Below are 21,832 nucleotides of genomic sequence, written 5' to 3' on the forward strand. Positions count from 1 at the left end.
TCCGCCGGGAAGCAGCGCCGGGAGAAGGCGGGTCCGCGCCTGCGCGCCGGGAGCACGCGGCAGCCGCGCGGTCGCGGAGCGAAGCGGGAGCGGCCGCTCTTCCTCACGGCGGGGTCGGTGGTGCGGCTCGGCCGCCGCCTGGCTGCCATGGGCCGCAGGGCGCGGGACCGCCGGCGGCAGCAGCAGCAGCAGCGGCAGGAGCGGGGCAGCGGCGGCGGCGGCGGCGGGGACCAGGCGGTGAGAGCTGGGCCGGGGGAGGTGAAGCGGGGCGGGGAGCGCCGGGGCCGCCGGGCTGACGGCGGCGGCGCTGCTTTCCTTCAGGGCTGGGCCGGCGGCTACCCCGAGATCGTGAAGGAGAACGAGCTGTTCGAGCGGTACTACCGGGAGCTGGGCATCGTGCCCGCCGGAGAGTGGGACGCGTTCATGGCGGCGCTGCGGGAACCGCTGCCCGCCACGCTGCGCATCACCGGCTACCGCAGGTACGGGCCGGGGGCTCCCGGACAGCGGCTGCCAGAGCCGCCTGGCACTGGGGGAGGTGTCCCAGCCACGGCAGGGGGGTGGAACTACGCCGTCCTTAAGGCTCCTTCCACCCCGAACCATCCTCTGATTCTGTGATTCTCCATCCGGTGTCCCTCCGGGTGTCTCTCGCATGCAGCCACGCCAGAGAGATTCTCCACTGCTTGAAGGAAAAGTACTTCCGAGAGCTGCAGGACCTGGAGGTGGATGGCCAAAAAGTCGAGATGCCGCAGTCGCTGAGCTGGTGAGTGGTCTAGAGGGGAGATTAGGCGTTCTGCATGTTCCCGGTAACCAGCCTGGCTCATCGGTCTCTTTTTTCTGCCTCTGTACTTTTCTCTTCTCTTTCCCACCAGGTATCCTGAAGAGTTAGCCTGGCACACTAACTTGAGTAGAAAAATCTTACGCAAGTCCCCACAACTGGAAAAGTTTCACCAGTTTCTGGTTAGCGAGACAGAATGTGTAAGTTTTGGATAGATCTTGACTTCTTTCTGGCATATCCTGAGCAATGCTTCACTGAAATACATTACGGAAGATGGAGACTCTATCTTTTCTCTCAGAAGTTGAATAGCTCAGAAGAATCTGGATTTTGTGGTGCAGTTGGCAGTGATGCATCCAATGATTGTGATGCATAACTGCAGCCACAAATATTTGCCTAAACTAATTGCATTTTTTTTGTTGTTGTTGGGGATGTTAAAATGAGTCCCTGTAAAATAATCAGTTGCTGTTAGAAACCAAATGTTTAAATCTGGTAAAAAGTGCATGCATGGGCAGGACAACACTTAAGTGATGAATGTCTGTTACTCTGCTGGAGCCAGTTTTTCCTCTCTTTTGAGTGGAAACCCGCAATATTAATACAATTGGAGTAAATACGCAATTATTAGAAATTACAGTTGGGTGAAATGCTGTGATTTTTTTTTGTCAAATTCCAACAGAATTTAATCCTAAGTTTATAGTAATGTGTTTCTGACTGCTTTCTTATTTTGTTACATAGCAATTTAAAACTTTTATTGCAAAAGAAATGCATTCTTTCATGGAATAAAAACAAATTTAATTTCTTTTTTCCTTTCAAGGGAAACATCAGTCGCCAGGAGGCTGTTAGTATGATCCCACCTCTGCTGCTTAATGTTAGCCCTCATCATAAGGCAAGTCTAAATATAATTTGTGCTGAAGTTTGTTCCCTGAAATTAGCTTAATTGAGCTACAAATCACAGGAGCAGTATCAGGGCTCATACTCGGCTGTGTTTTGGTTGGTACATTTTACATTTTATGCTTTCTGCAATCAACAGCAACACTCAACTAATGTTCAGATCACAAAAACACTATCAGAGGAACATCTCCTTTTTCTGCCGTGTGTAATACCCTGCAAAAAACACTTGGATTTTAGGCAGTTGCATAGTCTTATTTCAAAGTGTAAATGTGTTTAGCTGCATCTGAGTTATGTATTCTTGTTACAACCTGCTTTTAAAGTAAGGTACCTGTTTTTAACTCCCTCTCTCCATCACACTGTGAACAGATGTAGTTTTCAAGATGCAAGTGATAAAATTCCCTACGTCGTAGATTTCACTCCTCTATGCCTTTTGAAGGAGCTGAAAAATTCTACTCTATAAATAATCTGTTAGATGAAATATTTTGGGTGAGCTGAAACATGCTGTTGGTGGTGGCTATAAACACTATAGGATGCTAACTTTAACTGAAGTGTGTAAGGAATGCCCATGGTATTTTCTTAGGGCATGCCATAGGAATGAGGGTATCTGGTAGCAAACTTTCTGTTCTAACTTTGATGTTTTCATACTCTGTGCTTGTTTGCAGACTGAATCTGTCAGGTGGCCTTACTCAATCTGTTAAATTAATGAGCTAGTTGCCTTGCTATCTCAAGTAGCCACGGTGTGTTCTTCTTTCTTGATTTTTCATGCTGTATCTTAAAATTTTATGTTTATCAAACTTCTAACATGTGTTTTAAAGACTAGTTTGTACACAGTTGTTTTTATATTAACATTACTTAGTATATGTAACTTTTCATCTGCTCATACTTTAACCCCAACCCAGTGTATGACAGCTATGGTTGTTTCATGTGACGCAAGGTCTTCTCATCTCTTTTAAGTGAATAGGAAATAGAAGGTCTCAGTCCTGATGTGTCACAGGTGTATTTTGGTTTTTGTCTGGAATTGAACAGGTGGTGAACACATTCATCTTAAGGCAAAACAGAAATTGTGGAGTTTTTTTTGCACACACCTTACATTGTATTTGGTGAGCTAGCAGTATATAGGCTTTACATCGAATGTTTCATTTAGGTAAGTATTGCAGCATTTTCCAGAAACGCATGAAAGATTCATAAATCACACTAAGAATAGATTCTTTATCCTCTCTTGTGCCAAAACAGCAAATGTTTAATGATGTAATCATGCCCTGACTTTCATGGGCCTTAGTGCCTTAGTTTAGGAGCTGCTTGTTAGGACTAGAATTGCAGGTTACTTTTGCTTAACCAGCATGTTCTGTATGTCACGTCTAAAATGCTGATTCCATCTTCTGCAAGGGTAAAATTAATGATTGTCAAACATTCTCACCGCTGTGTTCATTTTTAATCTGTTTTTCCCATTTAGTTTTCCTCCACCATCAGTTAGCTGGACAGTTTTAGAGTGTGTTTAGCCTTTTATAGTCTTCATCATCTTTTGCATTATCTGCACAAGGAGAAAACAGTAGCATCACATCTCTTAATTTAAAAAGCAGATCTGATACTGTCTTGCAGGGTGTATTCCATGATGCTGCTGCATGGCAGCACTTATCACTCATTCCCTGGAGCTCTCTTTGTTTTTCTCTGGGGGCTGTCTCCTGGTTTAGTCTTGTTCGTGCCAGGGGCTCGCATGAGGATCTGAGCAGATCGTTCCCATCCTTTATCCTGTTGCATGAACTCAGCTGATTTTTACTGGAGCCAAAGGGCCAGGAGATAGGCATGTGTTTCTGAAAATCTGTAACTAGGCAAGAGGAAAGACTCTAAAGTTCCTTGCTTAAGAGAACTTAAGTTGTGTGAGATGTCAGTTGTTTTGCTGTGAAAGTGACTCCATCACAAGCCGAGTTAGTGATTAATTCAGAGGGAGAAGTACACTAGAATTTAGATGTTGGTGTCTCTGCTGTTATGTTCAGCTGCCTCAGGGCAGTTCAAACACTTCTTAAGTGCTTCTTCCAAGATAAAGAAGCAGGAGAACATTGAAATGTAAATGTGTGAGGAGGGACAACAATTGATTTTTATAAAATCTGTATATACTGCTGTCTCTGATTAATTTATTAATAGTTTGAAGAAAAGTACTATTTGCTCTCGAATGTAACTTTGTCTTCAGTTTATGTGTATATATGTAAAGTTGTAGATAACTTCAGTTGGAATTGTTTGTGAACTGATAAAAGAATCATATCTCCAAATCTGTATTTGGGTATTTGGGTTCCTGTTTCAAATCTTATTTCAGCTGATGTTTTTGTTCCCTACAAACTAAAGTCCTTTTCACATTTTCAACCTTTAAAGGTAAAACATACAAAGAACAGCATTGTATTTTGTTTTTTTCAAATTGATATTCAGAACAATAATAATTCTACATATTTAAAAATACCTAATTTAAACAAGAACATAGTAAATTTCTCAGGTACTGAAAAAGTGCAAGGCAGGAATTTTTAAAATTTTCTTATATTTGTAGATTCTAGATATGTGTGCTGCTCCTGGATCTAAGACTGCACAGCTCATTGAAATGTTGCATGCAGACATGAATGTTCCTTTTCCCAGTAAGTCTGGAAAACTAAAAACTTGGGACTTGGAATTTCTGCTTTTTCTTGTAGTAGATTGTTTTTAATGTCACAGATGAGTAACTGCATTTGACTACATACTGAATTCCCCAAGGGGCTGTTACAAGATTAAAGATACCTGTTTGAAACTTCATGGGCTTCCTTTGCTTGAAAAACAGACATGAATTATATGTATCTCTTCAGTTCAGATTACAGTACATGTGATCAGATCTTAATTTCTGTATATAAATCAGATTTACTTAGTAGATGGCAGCCCATGAGCCTCTGTGCTTTCATGGTATCCTGCAAACACTGGATTAAAGCTGGATTAGACTTGAAGAAATTGTGATATTTATTGTTTTTGTAAGCTTCAAAATCTTAATTTTTGGTTAGATGCTCACAGCAAATACTGCCCCTTGACACTGCAAAGTTGTAGAGAAAGTGTGGATTCTTTCTGCATTGTACTGAAAATTTGCTGATGTAGAGATTGTCTTTTGTGACAGTGAGGTTTTTTTTCTGTTTTAGAGGTTTTCCTTTGAAAAGTTGAAGGGCCCTTGGCTGTGTCTTACTGCCACAGGATGGGAGCTAAAACTCTTGAGACTAGCACATAAGTTAACCTGCCATATGCTTTAAGTTATTTTATGCTCAGTAAGGGCTCCCTGATTCATGAGCAGTCTTTTAAGTAAAAATCTCTAGTGGAAGGTTTACAGAACTTTCAGAGATAGGTAATAAGCTATGTAAAATTATTTATCTGTTGAATAGCAAAGCATTTTCCCACTATTTTATGTTCCCAGGTGGTTTTGTAATTGCCAATGATGTTGACAACAAGCGCTGCTATTTGCTGGTTCATCAGGCTAAGAGATTAAACAGTCCATGCATCATGGTGGTAAATCATGATGCCTCCAGCATTCCTAACCTTCAAATAGATGTTGATGGAAGAAAAGAGATCCTCTTCTATGACAGGATTTTATGTGATGTCCCCTGCAGGTACCTTGCATGTAAACTTGAATACATGGATTTTACTGCTTTAAGTTCAGTGCTGAATTTTTTATGTTACTGAATTGTGCCTTTTGAGTAGGTTAGTGAGTTAGCATTTATAGTTCAGAATGCCTTTAAAGTGTGGGGATACAGAATCGAGGTGAATTTTTTCATTCCAAGTAGTCCTTAAATTTGATCAGTTGAAGTGCTTCAAATTTTCACCTTATGTTCAGGACACTGAAATACAAAGGCAGTGAGGAAACAAAACAGAAGAAAACAGAACAGTGTAGGAGAACTACTTACAAGGAAGAGGGACTGCTATTATTGTGCTGCTGTATATGACTTTGATATGAAAAGAGTCTTACACACAAATAATACAAATCTGTTTGACCTCTGTTGCAGCGGAGATGGAACCATGAGGAAGAACATTGATGTGTGGAAGAAGTGGACAACACAAAACAGTTTGCAGCTCCATGGGTAAAAATGCTTATTGCACATCTGCATTTCTTTCATTTTTCTCTCCTTTTACTATATCTTTAACATCTGCATGCATTCACATGTTAATATATGACAAAGCAGAGACTAAAAAGAGTCATTTTCCTCTCACATCAAGAGTTGAGTGCTATTGAGAGGAAGTGTAGGGTTTCAGATGTGAGGAGGGAAGCATGTGAATCTAAATTGCTTGTATTTTTATAAATATCTGTCACAGAATTATTTATTGGATTAATTTAGACAGGATGGCTAATAAAATGGAACAAATCACTTGGTTGGGATTCTTAGCATTTAGGCAGGTAAAATACTGCTGGAAAATACAGTAAGTTGTAAAACTTATTAGTGATATTTTAAAGCCTTTAGGATTCTAGAGATCATATACAAATGGTTTCAGTACCTGAGATGGATATATGTAAACTGATGGCGAATAAGTACTTGGCCTAGTGCAGGCACATGGTAAAGTATAGTAATTGAAAAGATAAGAAACTCAGAACATTTCACTGTGTATTTTTAACAAGCTGGGGATGCCATTGGTTACTTCTTGGCAAGTCATTCAATATTGCAGGTCTCATTTTAGTTGGAAGTATGCAGGTAGGGTCTAAATTCATGGTCCAGCTCAGTGATACCTTTCTCAGAAGGCCACTGCTAGTTAAGCTATGTTGTACATAATATTTGTAATAGTCAGATGACTCCTCATTTTAACTGGATTTCTGAGAAGAGTCATATTTTTGGGCATTATTTTTCTGGAGTACTTCATTATAAAACTGATTGGGTTCTAGAAAGAACAAAATAGAGAGTGTCATGTTCAAAGTTACGCTGCGTTAGTGTTAATGTTTGACCTAATTGTTGCTTTAATGTAATAGGTGTCACTGAGAGTGTGTCTGCACTAAGCTGACTTATTTCAACACTGACTATAATTTGTGTACTGCTGACAGCTGTAGAACTCCCCAGTGCTGGCTTAGTCCATGGAGAGTTGTGTGTCTGCAGTAAAGCTTTTTGTGGGTTCCTGAATGATAGCTGGCTAGACTAAGAGTGTTCTGTTAAGATTGCAGTTGAGAATTGCAACCCGTGGTGTTGAACAGCTGGCAGAAGGCGGGAGAATGGTGTATTCCACGTGTTCCTTGAATCCCATCGAAAATGAAGCTGTGATCGCATCTCTGCTGGAAAAGAGTCAAGGTGAGAGTGGAAGCTTGAACAGAGCGGGGAACTCTCTCTTTTATTTTTTTTTCCCTCAACCCAAAAAAGGCTGTGTCTATGATGGTACTCATGATAATCTTAGTGTGGGTAATGTGCTGCTAGTTTGCACAACTATGGAAATCTTTTTTACCAATACCAATAGGATTTCATTAATGTTGCTGTGAGCAGTCTTCTTAAATGGGAGTGAATCAGCTGCAAATATAAAACCCGAAGAGTTGTGTTAATGATACAGAAGACACTTTTACAGATCAGTGCCATTCAGTCTCTGTTATCTGGCTCCCGCTAACTGCTTTCACTGGTTGGAATCCATGTCTGACATCTTTAATTCCTTTGGAAAACTCAGTGTGGAACATTGCTGCTGTGCACTATAGGAGTAAAAAGCCTGGGGAGTAGTTAAGCAGTTAGAGTGAAGTAATTTTACACCAGTAGGTGGGAGTCACTGAAACCTTTAGCATCCTTTGCCCCACATTTTGACATACTTGGATTTTTAATGTGTTTACACCCACAGGGTTTTTTTGCATTTTTGGCTTGAATGTGAAGGCTGAGGTTACAAGAGGTGGAAAAACTGAAATGAGCTGGGAAGCTGTACTGCATCACTTTGTGATAGTAGGGCTCAGTAGCCCATTTAGTAGCTGGTGTATACTGTTTTTTTCTGAATCAATAACCTGAAATTTGGAAACATCTAATTGGATTTGGCATGAAAAGTTCCACAGACTTTTTGAAGTTGAGCCTTTTACAGAGCAGAAGCAGCTCTATTGCTCCTGGAGCTGCACTTACTCTGGAAGTTGGTAGCTTGTTTTGTGTAATGTTTGCTTTGTGCCAGTAGCTATTCTGACTCCAAATTATGCATAAAATTTCATTGTCTTAGAAACAGCACTGTAGCTAAAGTGCTTGCAGGTTAATTAGGAATTGTCTACTCCCACTCTTCTGTGCACCGGAGCAGCTTCGTCTTATGTCCTGTGTGCAGCTTTGATCACTTCAATATAAGAAAGTTATTAAACTATTAGAGAGTATGCAAAGGAGGGCAACAAAGATGATAAAGGGTCTACAGGAAAGGCCTGATGATGAGTGGCTGAGGTAACTTATTCTGTTGAGCCTGGAGGAGACGGAGGGGAGACCTCATTGCAGTCTGAAACTTCCTCGTGAAGGGAAGAGGAAGGGCAGGTGACCAGTGTCAGGACCAATGGGAATGGCCTGAAGTTGTGTCAGGGGAGGTTTACATTAGATATCAGGCAAAGGTTTTTCACCCAGAGGGTGGCTGGGCACTGAAAGAGGCTCCCCAGAGGAGCTGTCACAGCACCAGTCTGACAGACTTCAAAAAGCATTTGGGCAATGTTCTCAGACACGGGGTGTCCTGCAGGTTTCTTGGGGTGTCCTGCACTGGGACAGAGTTGGACCTGATGATCTTGGTGGGTCCCTTCCCTTATTCTGTGAAAGGACATTTGTATTTAGAAGTAGTTTTTTTGGTAATTATTGACATGTTTCCAGTAAATTACAGTATGCTTGGCTTATTGAAGGCCATGGTAAGCCATCATTGATTTTAACAGTGACAGGATTGGAAAGCATTAAGATCTAGTTGGGATAGGAACACAAAAGCAGTAGGATGTGGAGGCCAGCAATTGCAGCACCTGGGGGAAATTCAGTACTTTGAAGGAAGGACTGGCTATGATGTTCAGATCTAGTCTCTGCCCAGTGGAGGTATTTTGAGGCATACTTGGAGACTGTGATGTGTGTCCCAGCAAGTGAATGTTTCCCTTGGAACTTGAACACAGGTATAGCTTAAGAAGGTAGTAGTAAAGAGGCAGTGCAGTGGTCTACAGGGGGCATTGTACCTCAAGAATTAGTTCAGCTCAGTCCAGAAGGTTTGTTGGTAGTTCTAGCAGTGCTACCTCTCTGAAGCAAACAAGTGAAGGAGCTGAGATTGCTTTCCCCTTAGGCATGAGGGAGTAGGGAGAAGGCCTTTTTGTACCATGCAGCAACTATTGGAAACTAGCACTTCTAACAGACTCTTCAGTGCCTGATAAGTCTGATGTAGTCTTGAGACATCAACTGAAGTCGTGCTGTAGGGAGGCAGGAGTATTCAAAGGATGGATGCAAAGCATCAAGTGTAATCACATTTGAGATGTCATTTTTGATTTTTTTCTATGAATTCATGTATCTCCTTTTCATTTATTTAAAAGACTTGAGTAAGCTGTCACTGTAAGAGTAAAGGGTTGTAGTCATGTAGAACAGGTTGATAAATTGTGTACAACATGAGGAAAAACCTACCTGACTGTTAAATAACTTAAGTATTTAGAGTCACAGAAAAGCAGTGTTAAAAGTTATTATTTTCTAGTGAGATCACCTATTTAAGCAGTACATTTTTTATAATTCCTTCTGGACTTTGGGCAGCTTGAAGATTTTGTTCAGTAAATTAAGCTATACCCTGTTGATGTTTCTTGTAGTAATTTGACATATTTTAGTCACACAGTCTTTTGTCATGTTAGTGTTAAACAGTTTGGAATTTTCCTTTCCATTTTAAAAATAACAAATTCTCTTTCCTCTCTCACTGGAATATATTGAGATTGTAAGTCCTTGAAGTTAGAATATTGTAGGCATTTCAGAAGGCTTAGTTATACCAAAAGTTATTCCCTGAAAAATACTTAATCAGTTAGTAAATCCAAATACTGAGTAAATGAGAATAAGAACTTCAGTGATTCCATTGCTTGGAACACTGAGGTTTAATGATACAGGCTGTAGAGTATTTCTCTGCAGCTGCTACAAAAATATCTAACGATTATATTTTGGGTAATTTATGGTTGTATCTTATGTAGTTATTATTAACAGTTCTTCTCACCTTCTTTGTTAATGTAAGTGGTAGAAGTTGTATAGTATTTTATTTCTTGAAAGTTTTAAAAAGTACTATTCGTAAAACGGCTTAAAACTTTAAGGAAAACTATTTTTATAAAAGTCAATTGGCAACATAACTCTTAAATTCTGTTTTCAAAACATTTGTTCTTGGGATTTCAGGTGCCTTAGAACTTGCTGATGTCTCTTCTGAGTTACCAGGTTTGAAGAGGATGCCAGGAATTACCAAATGGAAGGTACTTAACCTGATACTTTTGTGAAGTTCTTAGTCTGTGGTAGAGTGTTAAATTAGGGAAATTCTGAAGTGTAACATTTCACAAAATTAAGTTGAGCTGCATTAATGGCAGTGATTTGATGTTTAGGGGGGAGAGGTAATCTGAAAGTCTTTGCGAGAGTAGGTTCTTTTCTCCTCATCTGCTCTCCCCTTACCTCTAGGTTTCTTTCCTCTGTCTCCTATACTTTCTTGATACAATTCCCTATTCTGTTGTGTGTATCTGGCCTGTAGATGGCAACATAAGTTCAGCCACTTTTAATGTTAGCCATCCATCTCTGTCTTCAGGGTCTGTGAATGTTAGATTCTGCAGTGCTTCAGCTGGTCCATTTTATTTCATTTGGAAGTAAAAGCTGTGAAACTGTTTCTGCAAATAAGCTGTAAAGCCTGCAGTGATGGGACTAATCCTAGAATACTAATAGCATCCTGTATTTTGTTCCAGGCCTTAAATGATTTCAGTTCTGGAAACAAACTAATAGGGAGGGGCAGAAAACCCAAAGCTGCTTCAGCTTCCTGCCAAGAGTATAGTCAAGAAAAGTAAAAGGCCATCCTGGTAGTGGGGAAAGATACTGATTAAATTTTAGTTATGACTGTGTGCCTTTGCAATGCCATGGGGTCTTCTGTCTTACCATCTCACTAGTCTATTGCAATGCCAGGTAGGTTTATGCCTGTGTACAGGCTAATGAACAAGATGCAGGGAATAAAGATTTATATATGTTCTGCCACTGGAAATGCAGCTTAGAAACTAATTGATTTCTTTCTTCTTACAGTTCCTAAAGTTTACACTGTATATTTGTACTTGAAGAATATATGTAATGCATAACTGTGGCTCTGTGATCTTAATTTTACCTTTTTTTGGTACCCCATAAAGGCACTACATATATATATTTATATAACGATCACTAAGGGTGTATTCTATTCCCTGTAGCATCTATTTCTCTATTTGCAGTTGAGATATAAATCTCCCTAACAGATTTCAAAAACTAGTCTGATAAAATGTGTTGAAAGTTTGCCAGACTTTCTTCAAACCTGATTTGCTGCTACTGTATATTTTCATGCCTCACTGGCTGGCATGTCACTATGGATGTATTTACTTATTTCAGTGCCGTTTTTAATTGGTGTAGTCTTTTGTTCCCTGGTGCAGCATTTGTTTTTTAGGAGCTCTGTGACTGATTGCATTGAATATTCCTGAACATCAGTTGACTGTAGATCTCTGGAAACAGCAAAATCAGAAATAAGGTTTTGTTCAAGGGACGCTTGCGTGCTTGGAAATAGCATTCAGTACTCCCTCCTTAAGCCAGATGATGAGTGAACTCCAGTGAATTATTTTGGGCTTGAAGGAAGACATCTTTTTAACTCCAGATTTGGTCATCTGTTCCTGCAACACTTTTACTCTTCCTTCTGCTCTAACAGGTGGTCAGTAAAATGTGCAATAGAGAAGAGTTCAGAGTGTTCTTTGGTGCTTTGTCATTCTACCAGACACACCAACTTACCAGTTACGCTGGTAACCCAAAACTGAACAGCACAGAACTGATAGGCAGTTTTTCTGGTAAAACCAAAATAGTTTTTGTTAGGCTTCGGTTATTTATCAGTCCTCTTGTTGGTTTTTCTTATGCTTGAGTCGTGACTTCCAAAGAAGAGTGGTTCAGAAGTACAGTCTGTCTTGTCTCCATCTAGCGCTATGAAATGTAGCATATTTTGACTTGAAATACCAATTCTGAAAGTACAGTAATTTCTATTTCAGGAAACGTAGAAAGGCACAAGGTGCAGTCTGATCAGTGTCTGAGAAGTGCCAGACATCATGATGCTGAAATCTGCATTCCAAAGTTCTCGGTGAAATTGTAGTCTAGATAAATGTTACATTTCAGTTTCCACTAGAGCAGTTGATTAAACTTTCAAGACAATCACAGTGAGATGCATGAAACTGCTTCACCATATTTGCCAGTCCTGAAGTTGCCATCACTGCAACTGCTTTACTTTGTCTCCTTAACAACAAAAATGGGCCTTCATTTCAGTGATTAATTTTATGCATTGTATTAATTTTATGCATGTACCCTGTACATCCCCATTTGGGACCCTTCTTAGAGCTTTAGCATCCAGTACAAAACCAGACATCTAGAGCTCTGAAGTCAAATTTTCCCTGGCTTAGTTTTTCACTGTAACATCCTTGCTTGAAGAGCATTCAGAATGCCTTGCTGTAAGAGCTGTTGCTCTAACTTTCTGCTTATATCTTAAGAGTCCATCAAAATCTTTGACCCTTAGCCGGACTGAGGTGATATTATGTCTACACAGTGTCTTAGAGCGGATCTGTAGATAAGTTTTGAGTTCTAAGTAGAGGTACAGGTGCTAGAAAATTCATGGCGACATGTTTCCTCAGCAACTCTCCACAAATGCATCTGTGTCAGTGACTTGTATATGCCCGTGTCATGCAGCTTTCTGCCAACTGAGCTGTTGTGTGGCACTCTTGCATATTTCTTACGTAATGAAATTGGGATTCTTCACTTCTGATCTTTACTAGACTGCAGTAGCTCTTTTCCCTTGTATACTGCTTGGAAGCTGCCTATAACAAAATGTTTCACAGCCAGTCTCATGGGCAAAAGGAGGAGTGTATGTTAAATCTGATTGCTCATTGTCCTTCCACTGGATTTGTTTCACATGTTTTAGCAGGTTAACAGAGATCTTTATAGTTGATTCAGAACCAATCTGCAGTTTGTATGCTTTTTTTTTTTTTTTTTGATGCATATGAAGTGGAGCAAAGAGCTGCAGCTGGCAAGAATCTCCTACTCTGAAGCACACACATACAATGCACAAAGAAACAATACACTTTAAAGGACTTAATTTTCTATACCAGAAAATAACTTCTTTATTTGGTGTCTGAACCTTGGTTTGCAAGTATTTTAATTAAAACTTGTAAAATGATGACCTATATTCTTCACTGAATTTATATTTACCCCTTTGAAGGTGATGCTGAAAGATGGACAGTGGTTTGAAGAGTGGAAAGATGTGCCTTCAAATAGACAAACACAAATACGTCCTACTATGTTTCCAGTGAAAGATGAAGAGAAGCTAAAGGCAATGAATCTGGAGCGCTGGTAAGTTTTCCCAGAGTAAATCTTAGGAGGATTTGATGTAACATGTATGGTTGTGGGTAAATTATAATTAGGTCAGATTAGGAATGCATAGGTTTCAGTATATTTTGATTGCTTCATATGTAATGGCAGTGCACAATATTTTAACTCCAGTGGATCAGGAGAAATTACTGCAAGTTGCATAAGAGGAATAAGTGCTCACATGAAAACGTCAAATTCTTTGCATCCAATAGAGATAAACAGTCAAAATTACTGGAAAAGTATGTAAAACTAACATATTGACTGTGTGACTTACTTGCCTTTAAAGGCTTTCCACAGCTATTCTAAAAATATTGTTTAGAAATGAGTCATTAAAGCTTAAGTGTGAACAGTGAGTGAATGTGTTGCATTGATGCAAGTAATTTTGCCAGAATGCTCTATTTAGATTCTGTTTCTAGTTTGATAAATTAAATCTGCACAATCCTACTAGGAATACTTACCTTATTCTGAAAGTAAGTATGAATGTGGGCCTTCTAGTGTTTTGTGATTAGGAATTCAGCTATGAATGTGCTGCAACATTTTTTTTCTTTTCTTTCTAGTCTTAGGATATTGCCACATCACCAGAACACAGGTGGCTTCTTTGTGGCTGTCTTAATAAAAAAGTCCCCAATGCCATGGAATAAACGTCAGCCTAAGGTAACTTCCTTTAAATTATCTAAAATGTAAATTACTAATAATGTTTCAGGATTTTTTTTTGAGTTTGCACATAACAGAAGACATACTGTAACTGTTCTGTATCTGCTCTTCAGTTATAGTTCAGTGTATCAACTAAAAATGAATTCCTAAATCCATGAAGTACTGAAGAAGTACTTAAGAAAAAACCATGAAAACTTCTAAAATAGAAAAAAAAAAATGAAAAGAAAGGGGATTTTGAAATGGTAGTAAAATAACAAGCTAAATCTTGACCCTAAAATTAAGGCTTTGAAAGAATTACAGAAGCAGATTATATCGGATAGCTAAAGCTGTCACTTCCTTCAGCTGTGTGTGGTCCCCTGCTAAAAGGCTTTTTTTCTGCTGTGTTGTAAGCTAATTCTGCTGTCAGTTTATCTCACTCTGTGGCTGGTTGCTCAGGAGTGATTCACTAGCAGATTAGCAGATCAGCAGCACAGGGAGTGGATGTAAAACTGTTTGGAGCAGCAGCTTCAGCCATCTGACTTTAATCCATTTGTTGTCAATTGTCTTTAAAATCCTGTCAACAAGGTTTTAAGTTGATGTGATTTATTTGATCTCTTAGATTGTCATGTCTGTGAGAACTTCTTTTGTGAATCCCTTTTAGGTGTTTATTTGATTTGCTTCATTAGATCCAGTTATGGGTGAAGTGTATGTGGCAATAGGGAAGCAGCATTTATTCAGAAGTAAGCACCCTCCAAAGGGTTTATGATGTTCTAAATTAAAACATCATAGCACTCTTACAGAAGGTGTGCAGCAGCAGGATGCATATGTCACTTTGAGTGTTGGGAGGGAAACAGCAGATCCTGTTTTAAAATAATATTCTCAGAGGGCTTGAACATGATTTTGTAGATGGTACAAAAATAGCTTCTTGGACAGTTGGTATGAAACTATCCAGATCAGTACTGGAGGTAAATGCAATTTATAGTGGTATCTTGATCTAGTAATCAGATTAACTCCCTGAATGGATCTGTTTAAACACTTGCATACAAATTGACAGGAATTAAGCACATACGAAGAGAGAACGTAGGTGCCTTCTGTTACAAGTTGGATACTACTTTTGCTTTTTTTGAAAATACTGTAATTTGAAATAGGTTCATCAGAAATTACCACAAAGAACAGGAGATACTGAAGTGACAGCAGCTAATTCAGGTAATGGTTCTGACTGTATTATTGAAGAATCAACACTTGCTGAAAATGAAGAGTCTAAGAAAATGCAAGAATTGCAGAATTTGGACACTGAGCAGAGTAAAAAGGAAGGAGTATGCGGGTAAGGACCACGTCTAAGTGTTTGTCCTGTGACAGTTCCACAATTGCTGAGTATTCTGAAGTTCTTTTGTATTTAGAAGTCAAACAAAAAATTCATTCATTCATTCATTTGTCTTGCATGTCCATGTTTTCTGTCTTGTCTGTTTCATTCAGCAAGTTTGGAAAATAACCTGTATTGCCTTCACAATCATTCCATCAGAAATCTCTCTGTTTACTTGTTTTTGTGAACTCTGTTTCCAAGCACTGCTTCACTTCTTTATTTTAACAAGTTAAATTGTGTGTAGTGTTAGTGAAGCACAAGAAAATGCTGATATTCTCTTTGGCATACTGTGTTACAATAAGCCAAGTGTTGACTAAATGAACTGATGAATATACTGATTTTAAAGCAAGTGAAATTTTAGTGAAATTGACAATGCAATGTTATTTCCTTTTTAGACCACCACCATCTAAAAAAATGAAGTTGTTTGGTTTTAAAGAAGACCCCTTTGTGTTTCTCCCTGAAGATGATCCATTGTTCCTTCCTATCCAGTAAGAAAAAAGATGTGTCTGTTTTGGCAGTAAGATTCCTATTAGTTCAGGGATGTTAGTAGTTCAAGTTTGGTTCATTACAAAGGATGGGTCTCATTGGTCTTGCGTAACAGCTTTTGCCTGACTTTGCACCAGGGCCCCCTCTCCTCAACACTTAAATGAAAATAGCCAACTAGAGTTTGCACTGGAAATTTTCCAGTGTGTCTCAGTGTCTATAACAGCTTGTCTTTTCTGATGTCATGCAGCTTAGAAAGTCTAATCTTTGTGTTCTGAAGCCAAAGTGCTAAGTGTTTGCAGAGATAGCTGGAGGAAATGGGCTAAACCGTGCATTTTGAGTATGTGATTTTATTGCTCAGTTAATCAAAACAAGTATTATGGCCACAGGAAGTTTTATGCATTGGACTCATCATTTCCCAAGATGAATTTACTGACTCGAACTCAAGAAGGAAAAAAGAGGCAGCTGTACATGGTTTCTAAGGAGCTAAGGAATGTGCTTCTGAACAACAGTGAGAAGATGAAGGTATGGTTCATAAGCATCAGTGTATATCTCCTTGAACTTGCCAAGTGTACTGTTTACATAGAGGATTAGCCCTCTGACAGGCTGTATTTTTTTTAAGACTAGATTAATGTTTTCCTCTCTGTCCCTCCTGTGTTAGAGATGAAAAGTTGACTCTGAGAGGTAAATAACAGTCTCTGAGGTGTAAATCAGTACTTTTTTGGTGGATGAAAGAGAACTTAAAAGTAGAGACAGGGAATATATAACTGTTGTGTCTGTGCCAGCATTTTTATGTAGTCTTCAGGTAACTTTACAAGTTTACATTGACAATATTGTATTTATCACCCCCTTAATTATAAAAGTATTAAGAGCTTTGAAAGCTAACCAAAACAATAAGTTCAGCTGAATTATTGCTGGCTGTGTTACAGAGGGACATTGTTTCAAAGTAATTTTAACAATTAAACATTTTGAAAGTTCATTAAGCTGAGTGATAGTGGTGAGTTTTTTGTGAATTAGAGGGATTTTTTTTTATTATTATTCCTGTGGGAAATGTGTTGCAAATGCTAAAGATTTGTCTCAAAAGTCATTGTGTAATTTAGGTTGGAATGAGATTATGTAGTCCAGCTTCCTTCCTACATCAAACAGAGCTCACTTCAAAGCTAGATCAGATACATTCTGGGGCCTTGTCCAGTCAAATCTTGAAAATTTTTGAGGATATTCAGTACATCTTTGCAACAGATCTCTGAGATGGACAATTATTCTTTTATCCCCTATGGAGGAAATGGCTACATAATTGACAAAATTTTAAGAAACTGGTGCATTATATTAGGTGGTGAGGCTTTGAGTACCACAAAGGATAGATAGTGTCCAAATTGTAATCACTTGTTCATTTTTGAAATCCTGTCCTTGATTGACTTTCCCAGAATCACACAGAAAATTCTTACTCAAACTAAAATTAAAATTAGATATTAGTAGTTTCTTGCCCGCTTTTTAAAACTGCCACTTCCTCAAACTCTTCAGTTTTCAATGTGGAAAAGATTAAAAGGCATTTTATGTTGAGGGAGCACCACATTTTTATAGCAGGAGTTCCTTTTTCCCTTGAATGAAGATTTTTTTCCCCTTGAAGTGGAATTTTCACATTAATTCAGTATTCAGTGCAAATAAACTTCTAGTTGAAGAGTTGAGGAAAAAACAAGTTCAGAGTGGTAATTTAGAATTTATGCTCCCTACTGATGTTTACTGGCTTTGCTGTTTGCAGGTTATCAACACAGGGATAAAAGTCTGGTCTCGCAACAGTGATGGTGAACAGTTTGGATGTGCATTCAGATTAGCACAAGAGGTAATCACATTGCACTGTGTTCTCAAAGAGATACTTTGGTTTCCTCAAGAGCCTATAAGACATCTGGCATTAACTTTGTCAGATGAATGGTAATTTACATTTTCAGTATGGTTTAATTTTTTTTTTCTGGTATTAGGTAAAGCACATACTGGTTTTAACATTTTTCCTTCAGAAATCAATGGTTAAATTTTGAAATAATTGTCTTTATCTATTAAAACAGGGCATTTATACTCTGTACCCATTCATTCATGCAAGGATTATAAATGTCTGCATAGAAGATGTCAAAATTCTGCTAACCCAGGAAAATCCATTCTTAAGTAAATTTAGCAGTGAAACACAGAAGAAAGTCAAAGATATGGGTAAGCCTGCTAATTTTGCTGTCACAAAATTATTTTTCTTCTTTGCACAGAAGAAAATCTGAAAATCTGAAAAAATAAAATCCTGTAGCATAAACTGTGTTTGCTAAAAATTTGGACTAAAATTATCTTAAATATACTTGTTAGGTAAGCAAACATTACTGAAAGCCAGTGTGCTGCTAGAAACTGTAGTCCTTTCTGATTGCAGCCTCTAAGGTTTTTGAGCTCTAATTTAGAGAACAGCAGAGTCACCAAACTTATGACTTCTGCAAAGTAGTGCTGTGAGGCAGCATTTAAAATATCTGATGAACAAAGATTTTATATGCACTTCTGGTTTTTCTGCTTGTTAATGCTCCAGTTCAAACTGTTTGTCATCTGCAATTGCTTGTCATGACCTTATGTATCAAATAGAGTTACTCAGATTTCATTTTCTTAAACATGGGGAGTGATGTCTACTCATATTAAGCTTTTAATTTCCTCTACGCTGGATGCTTAAAGATATGAAAACTGGTTTTCAGCCTTTTGTTATTGTTTTATTTCCAGTTCATTGCTGATCCTTGTACTTCTGTATTTGATGGGACAAAATGGGGATAAAAATGTTCTGAAGTTTGGTCTAGCATACTCTTACATTCATTTTAGTTAATTAAAAGTTTCTTAAAAGCTAGATTCACTGAGTGAGTTAATCCACTGTGTGGATTTTGTATTTTAATTTGTTTGTTTGGGATTCTGGAGGAGCCAATGTTGGCAATCATGTCTGTGACTATGCAAATACTTTGGTTTGGAAAAAAAAAGGGAATAAAATCTGGTATTGTCTACAGTTCAGTGTACTGATGTGGATAACTGCTAACCATGTCATGCTCTCTGTTTGTCTAACAACCTGTTTTCTTGAATATTTTCAGATTGCACTCATTGTATCATTGTACGAAGTAACACATCTCTTTTGTTTTTGTTCCCCCTTCCTGTAGCAATGGGAAGTATAGTTCTGAAGTATGACCCAGACCCTGAGTAAGTAGATGTGTTGCTTTCCATTTATGCACTTCTAAGACGTGGACAAGAATTTGTTTTCACTCAGCAAAAACAGAAGTAGAAGCATACAGATGCAGTGAGGGAAACTGTAAAGCCATATAGGATACAGAGAATAAGACAGGAAAAGAAGCTGTCTTGTCTGTGAATTCTTAAAACAAGCATACAATTTAGCTTCATAAAGAAGAGCTGGTAGTTGTGCCAGAGATCAACAGATCACTGCATGTGATTTATTTGTTTGTTTCCTTGCAAAGTCCAGCATTTGGAATGGAAAAAGTTACTTTTTATTGTTCCTTTTTGTGGACAAAGTAACTTTTGTGGACAAAACTCTTGAGAATTTTCTAAATGTAAACTTTCATTTTGCTGTTCCTTGTATTAGTTTTCAACCCAGAACCAGAAAATTATTTTGCTTGTTGCAAAAACTTGATAGCATTGAGTTTCTGGGTTTTTGGCTTGCTTGCTTGCTTGTAGACAAGCAGGTGTCTGTGTAGGTGTTGAAGTTAAGAACAATGCAGTTTCATCTTCTGTGAATAGTTACAAAATGCATTCAGTGTTAGAACTGAATTGGTGTATGGCTATGAAATGAAGTTTTGAAAATAAACTTTCTCATAATTGACTGAACTTAACTGCTTGTTTGTAGAAAACCTCATGATCTTCAGTGTCCAATAGTGCTGTGTGGTTGGCAAGGGAAGACATCACTGCGTGCCTTTGTGCCCAAGAATGAGAGACTTCATTACCTGAGGATGATGGGAGTTGAAGTGTTTAAAGCAAAGAGGAAAGAGGAGGAACTGGAAGACAAAACTGAGGAAGAAGCTCAACACAGACTGGTGCAAACAGAGGAAAGAATGGATGTGGAAGATAAAGAGCATGATTTAGTCACAAAAATGGAAGCAGAAATAGGTGAAGAGTCTTCCCAGAGTCCTGTCAAAAGCAGTGCTATGGAAATAGAAAATAAAATTGAGGATTTAGATCAATCTAGTAAAAATTCCAACACTCATGTAAGCCAGGAAGGCAAAGGCACGGATGCGAGTAATGTGAAAGATTAGGTTTCTTCTGTATTGCTTGGCAGCTTCCATGAGGCTCACATCCAGACTTTTGCTTTTAGCATGAAACTGTATTTTAAAATTTGGTCAGAATGGAATGTTCTTCTTTTAAAGTTTCACCTATTTTATATTTTAAATGAAAGCTATAAAGAGATTTCTCTTCAAGTGTGTCTTCTTTTCACAGTTTTAAATTCCTTTTTATTGGTGGCTTTGTGTGTCTGTTGCTGGCAACAGACCAGGCACCAGCAAAATCTCAAGTCTGTATTTTTAATGGAACAGTGGTATGCACAAATGCACTGCATGTGTGTAACTGGTCAAAAATTCCTTCAGAAGAAAAACCTGGGGTTCCATTCAAAGCACATAGATTCCAAAAACGTTTTTTCTCCTATGATTGCTTACCCCACCTACCACCCGATCTGGTATTTGTGTATCCATACAAGGGCACATACAGGATATCTGACTGCTAACCTGGAGCATGGTTATTCAGAAGAAAACCATGTCCAGCATCCTGGGGGAAAAACAGAATGCACTTTATCAGAGACTGATGTCTGAGGTTCTTCAGAGTGATTAATTGCTTGACAGACCCAGCTAGTAAATATTGTTAGCTAGATCTTCAGGTGTGCTGAGTGTGCCTCAGACTCCTGTCTTGAAATGTGCCTGGGAAGAGTCTGTGACCATCACTCAAATCTGCTGTGGTCCTCTGTTCCTCTGTCAGTTCTAGTGGGAGTCATCTCTAATCTTTGTAAGATAACTTGTTTATAGCTGAAATAATAGTTTAAAAGAAAAAGCATGGTGGTATATATGTTGTTGTATAGTAGATGTTTAAAAGGGTTTTTAGGTCTAGAAGGGTAATTTATTTAATCTGACTTTTAAAAAAGTTGGCTACCTCAGAGATTTGGAATATAAATTCTGTCCTTTGTGGCTTAGTTTCAGCAGTACTCTGTACTTCTGTTAAGTTGATCTGAAAGGAAAGTGACCAGCAGTACAAGGTACTGTCCTCCTCTAGGACCACAGTGATGCAAATATTTGTTATGCTTGTCAAGCGGAATTTTACCATGTGTATTTTTATTGATGAAGTCTTATGTGGCTTGGATCCATTTGCTGTTCCTTGCTACAACAGACTTTTTGATGTCTGCCCTTGAACTACTTCATCAAAGGGAGAATTCTTGAGGGACTGACATAAAAGTGAAATAATGCCATGTCCTCTGATGAGATATTAGTTTCTTGCAGTGAGGAACCATTGACAGGACTCATTTTCCTCTTGAGAGTCCATAAAATAGGTTAATAAAAAATCAGTTCTTGCCCTTGTATTTTGCTAAGGTTTGAGTTTGTTCTTTGAGTAGAGAGCTGTGATGGGACAGCTTCTGTTCTGGCAGCTCCTTAGGTGAAGAACAGCATAAGAAAAAGAACAGTCTCCATTCTTTTGAACAGAGATGTGTGCAAACTATATTTTTTAATTCTTAAAGTATATGAGGAAAAAGATTTTGCTACTTGAAACTTCTTGTCTTCATATCTTTGCATTTATTCTGGCGTATTGGGCATTTGAAATGGAAGAAGGGTGGACAGACCAGTGTCACTTACAAGTTGTCATTGTAGTCTGCAGTACTCAGCCCTGAGGATGATTTGAATCCATCTAATCTTTATGTTTTGATGATCTCCATAAATTATAAAAATGTCAAATGTTAAAACCTATGTGAATAACTGAAAATTTGTTTTGAATTATGTCTGCTGTTACAGTATCTACTGATATTCTTGAGCAGCAGCTTCAGCTTCTTTTCAGTCAGTGGCTCTGCTAAGCATACAAGTTTGACAGGTTAAGCTGAGAAGAATACTTGTTGATATAGACAATCCAGCAGAAAGCAAACTATAGAAAATGAACTGTCCTGGTTAGGTTTTTTTGAATGAGCTTATG

General features: G+C 38.4%; 1 protein-coding gene across 1 annotated transcript; it reads left to right on the forward strand.

Moving 5' to 3' along the window:
- The first annotated feature begins 27 nt into the window (after positions 1-27).
- Positions 28-20,082, forward strand: NSUN2 (NOP2/Sun RNA methyltransferase 2). Its single transcript, XM_038129210.1, has 19 exons — positions 28-237; positions 322-479; positions 656-760; positions 870-975; positions 1,587-1,658; positions 4,200-4,284; positions 5,079-5,271; positions 5,665-5,739; positions 6,800-6,930; positions 9,961-10,034; positions 13,031-13,161; positions 13,737-13,833; positions 14,961-15,136; positions 15,571-15,663; positions 16,048-16,183; positions 17,418-17,498; positions 17,719-17,857; positions 18,820-18,859; positions 19,518-20,082. Exons 1-19 carry the CDS (start codon positions 148-150, stop codon positions 19,921-19,923), a joined length of 2,388 nt encoding a protein of 795 aa, XP_037985138.1. The 5' UTR covers positions 28-147; the 3' UTR covers positions 19,924-20,082.
- The last annotated feature ends 1,750 nt before the right edge of the window (positions 20,083-21,832 follow it).

This window comes from Motacilla alba, chromosome 2 (genome assembly GCF_015832195.1).
Source record: "Motacilla alba alba isolate MOTALB_02 chromosome 2, Motacilla_alba_V1.0_pri, whole genome shotgun sequence".
NCBI lineage: Eukaryota > Metazoa > Chordata > Aves > Passeriformes > Motacillidae > Motacilla > Motacilla alba.

What these genes read in the sequence shown, in the direction of transcription:
- NSUN2 (XM_038129210.1), top strand. Translation starts at nt 148, where the DNA reads ATGGGCCGCAGGGCGCGGGACCGCCGGCGGCAGCAGCAGCAGCAGCGG. An exon ending in CATGAATGTTCCTTTTCCCA is followed by an intron (nt 4,285 to 5,078) that starts GTAAGTCTGGAA and finishes TTATGTTCCCAG; the next exon opens with GTGGTTTTGTAATTGCCAAT. An exon ending in AACAGTTTGCAGCTCCATGG is followed by an intron (nt 5,740 to 6,799) that starts GTAAAAATGCTT and finishes TGTTCTGTTAAG; the next exon opens with ATTGCAGTTGAGAATTGCAA.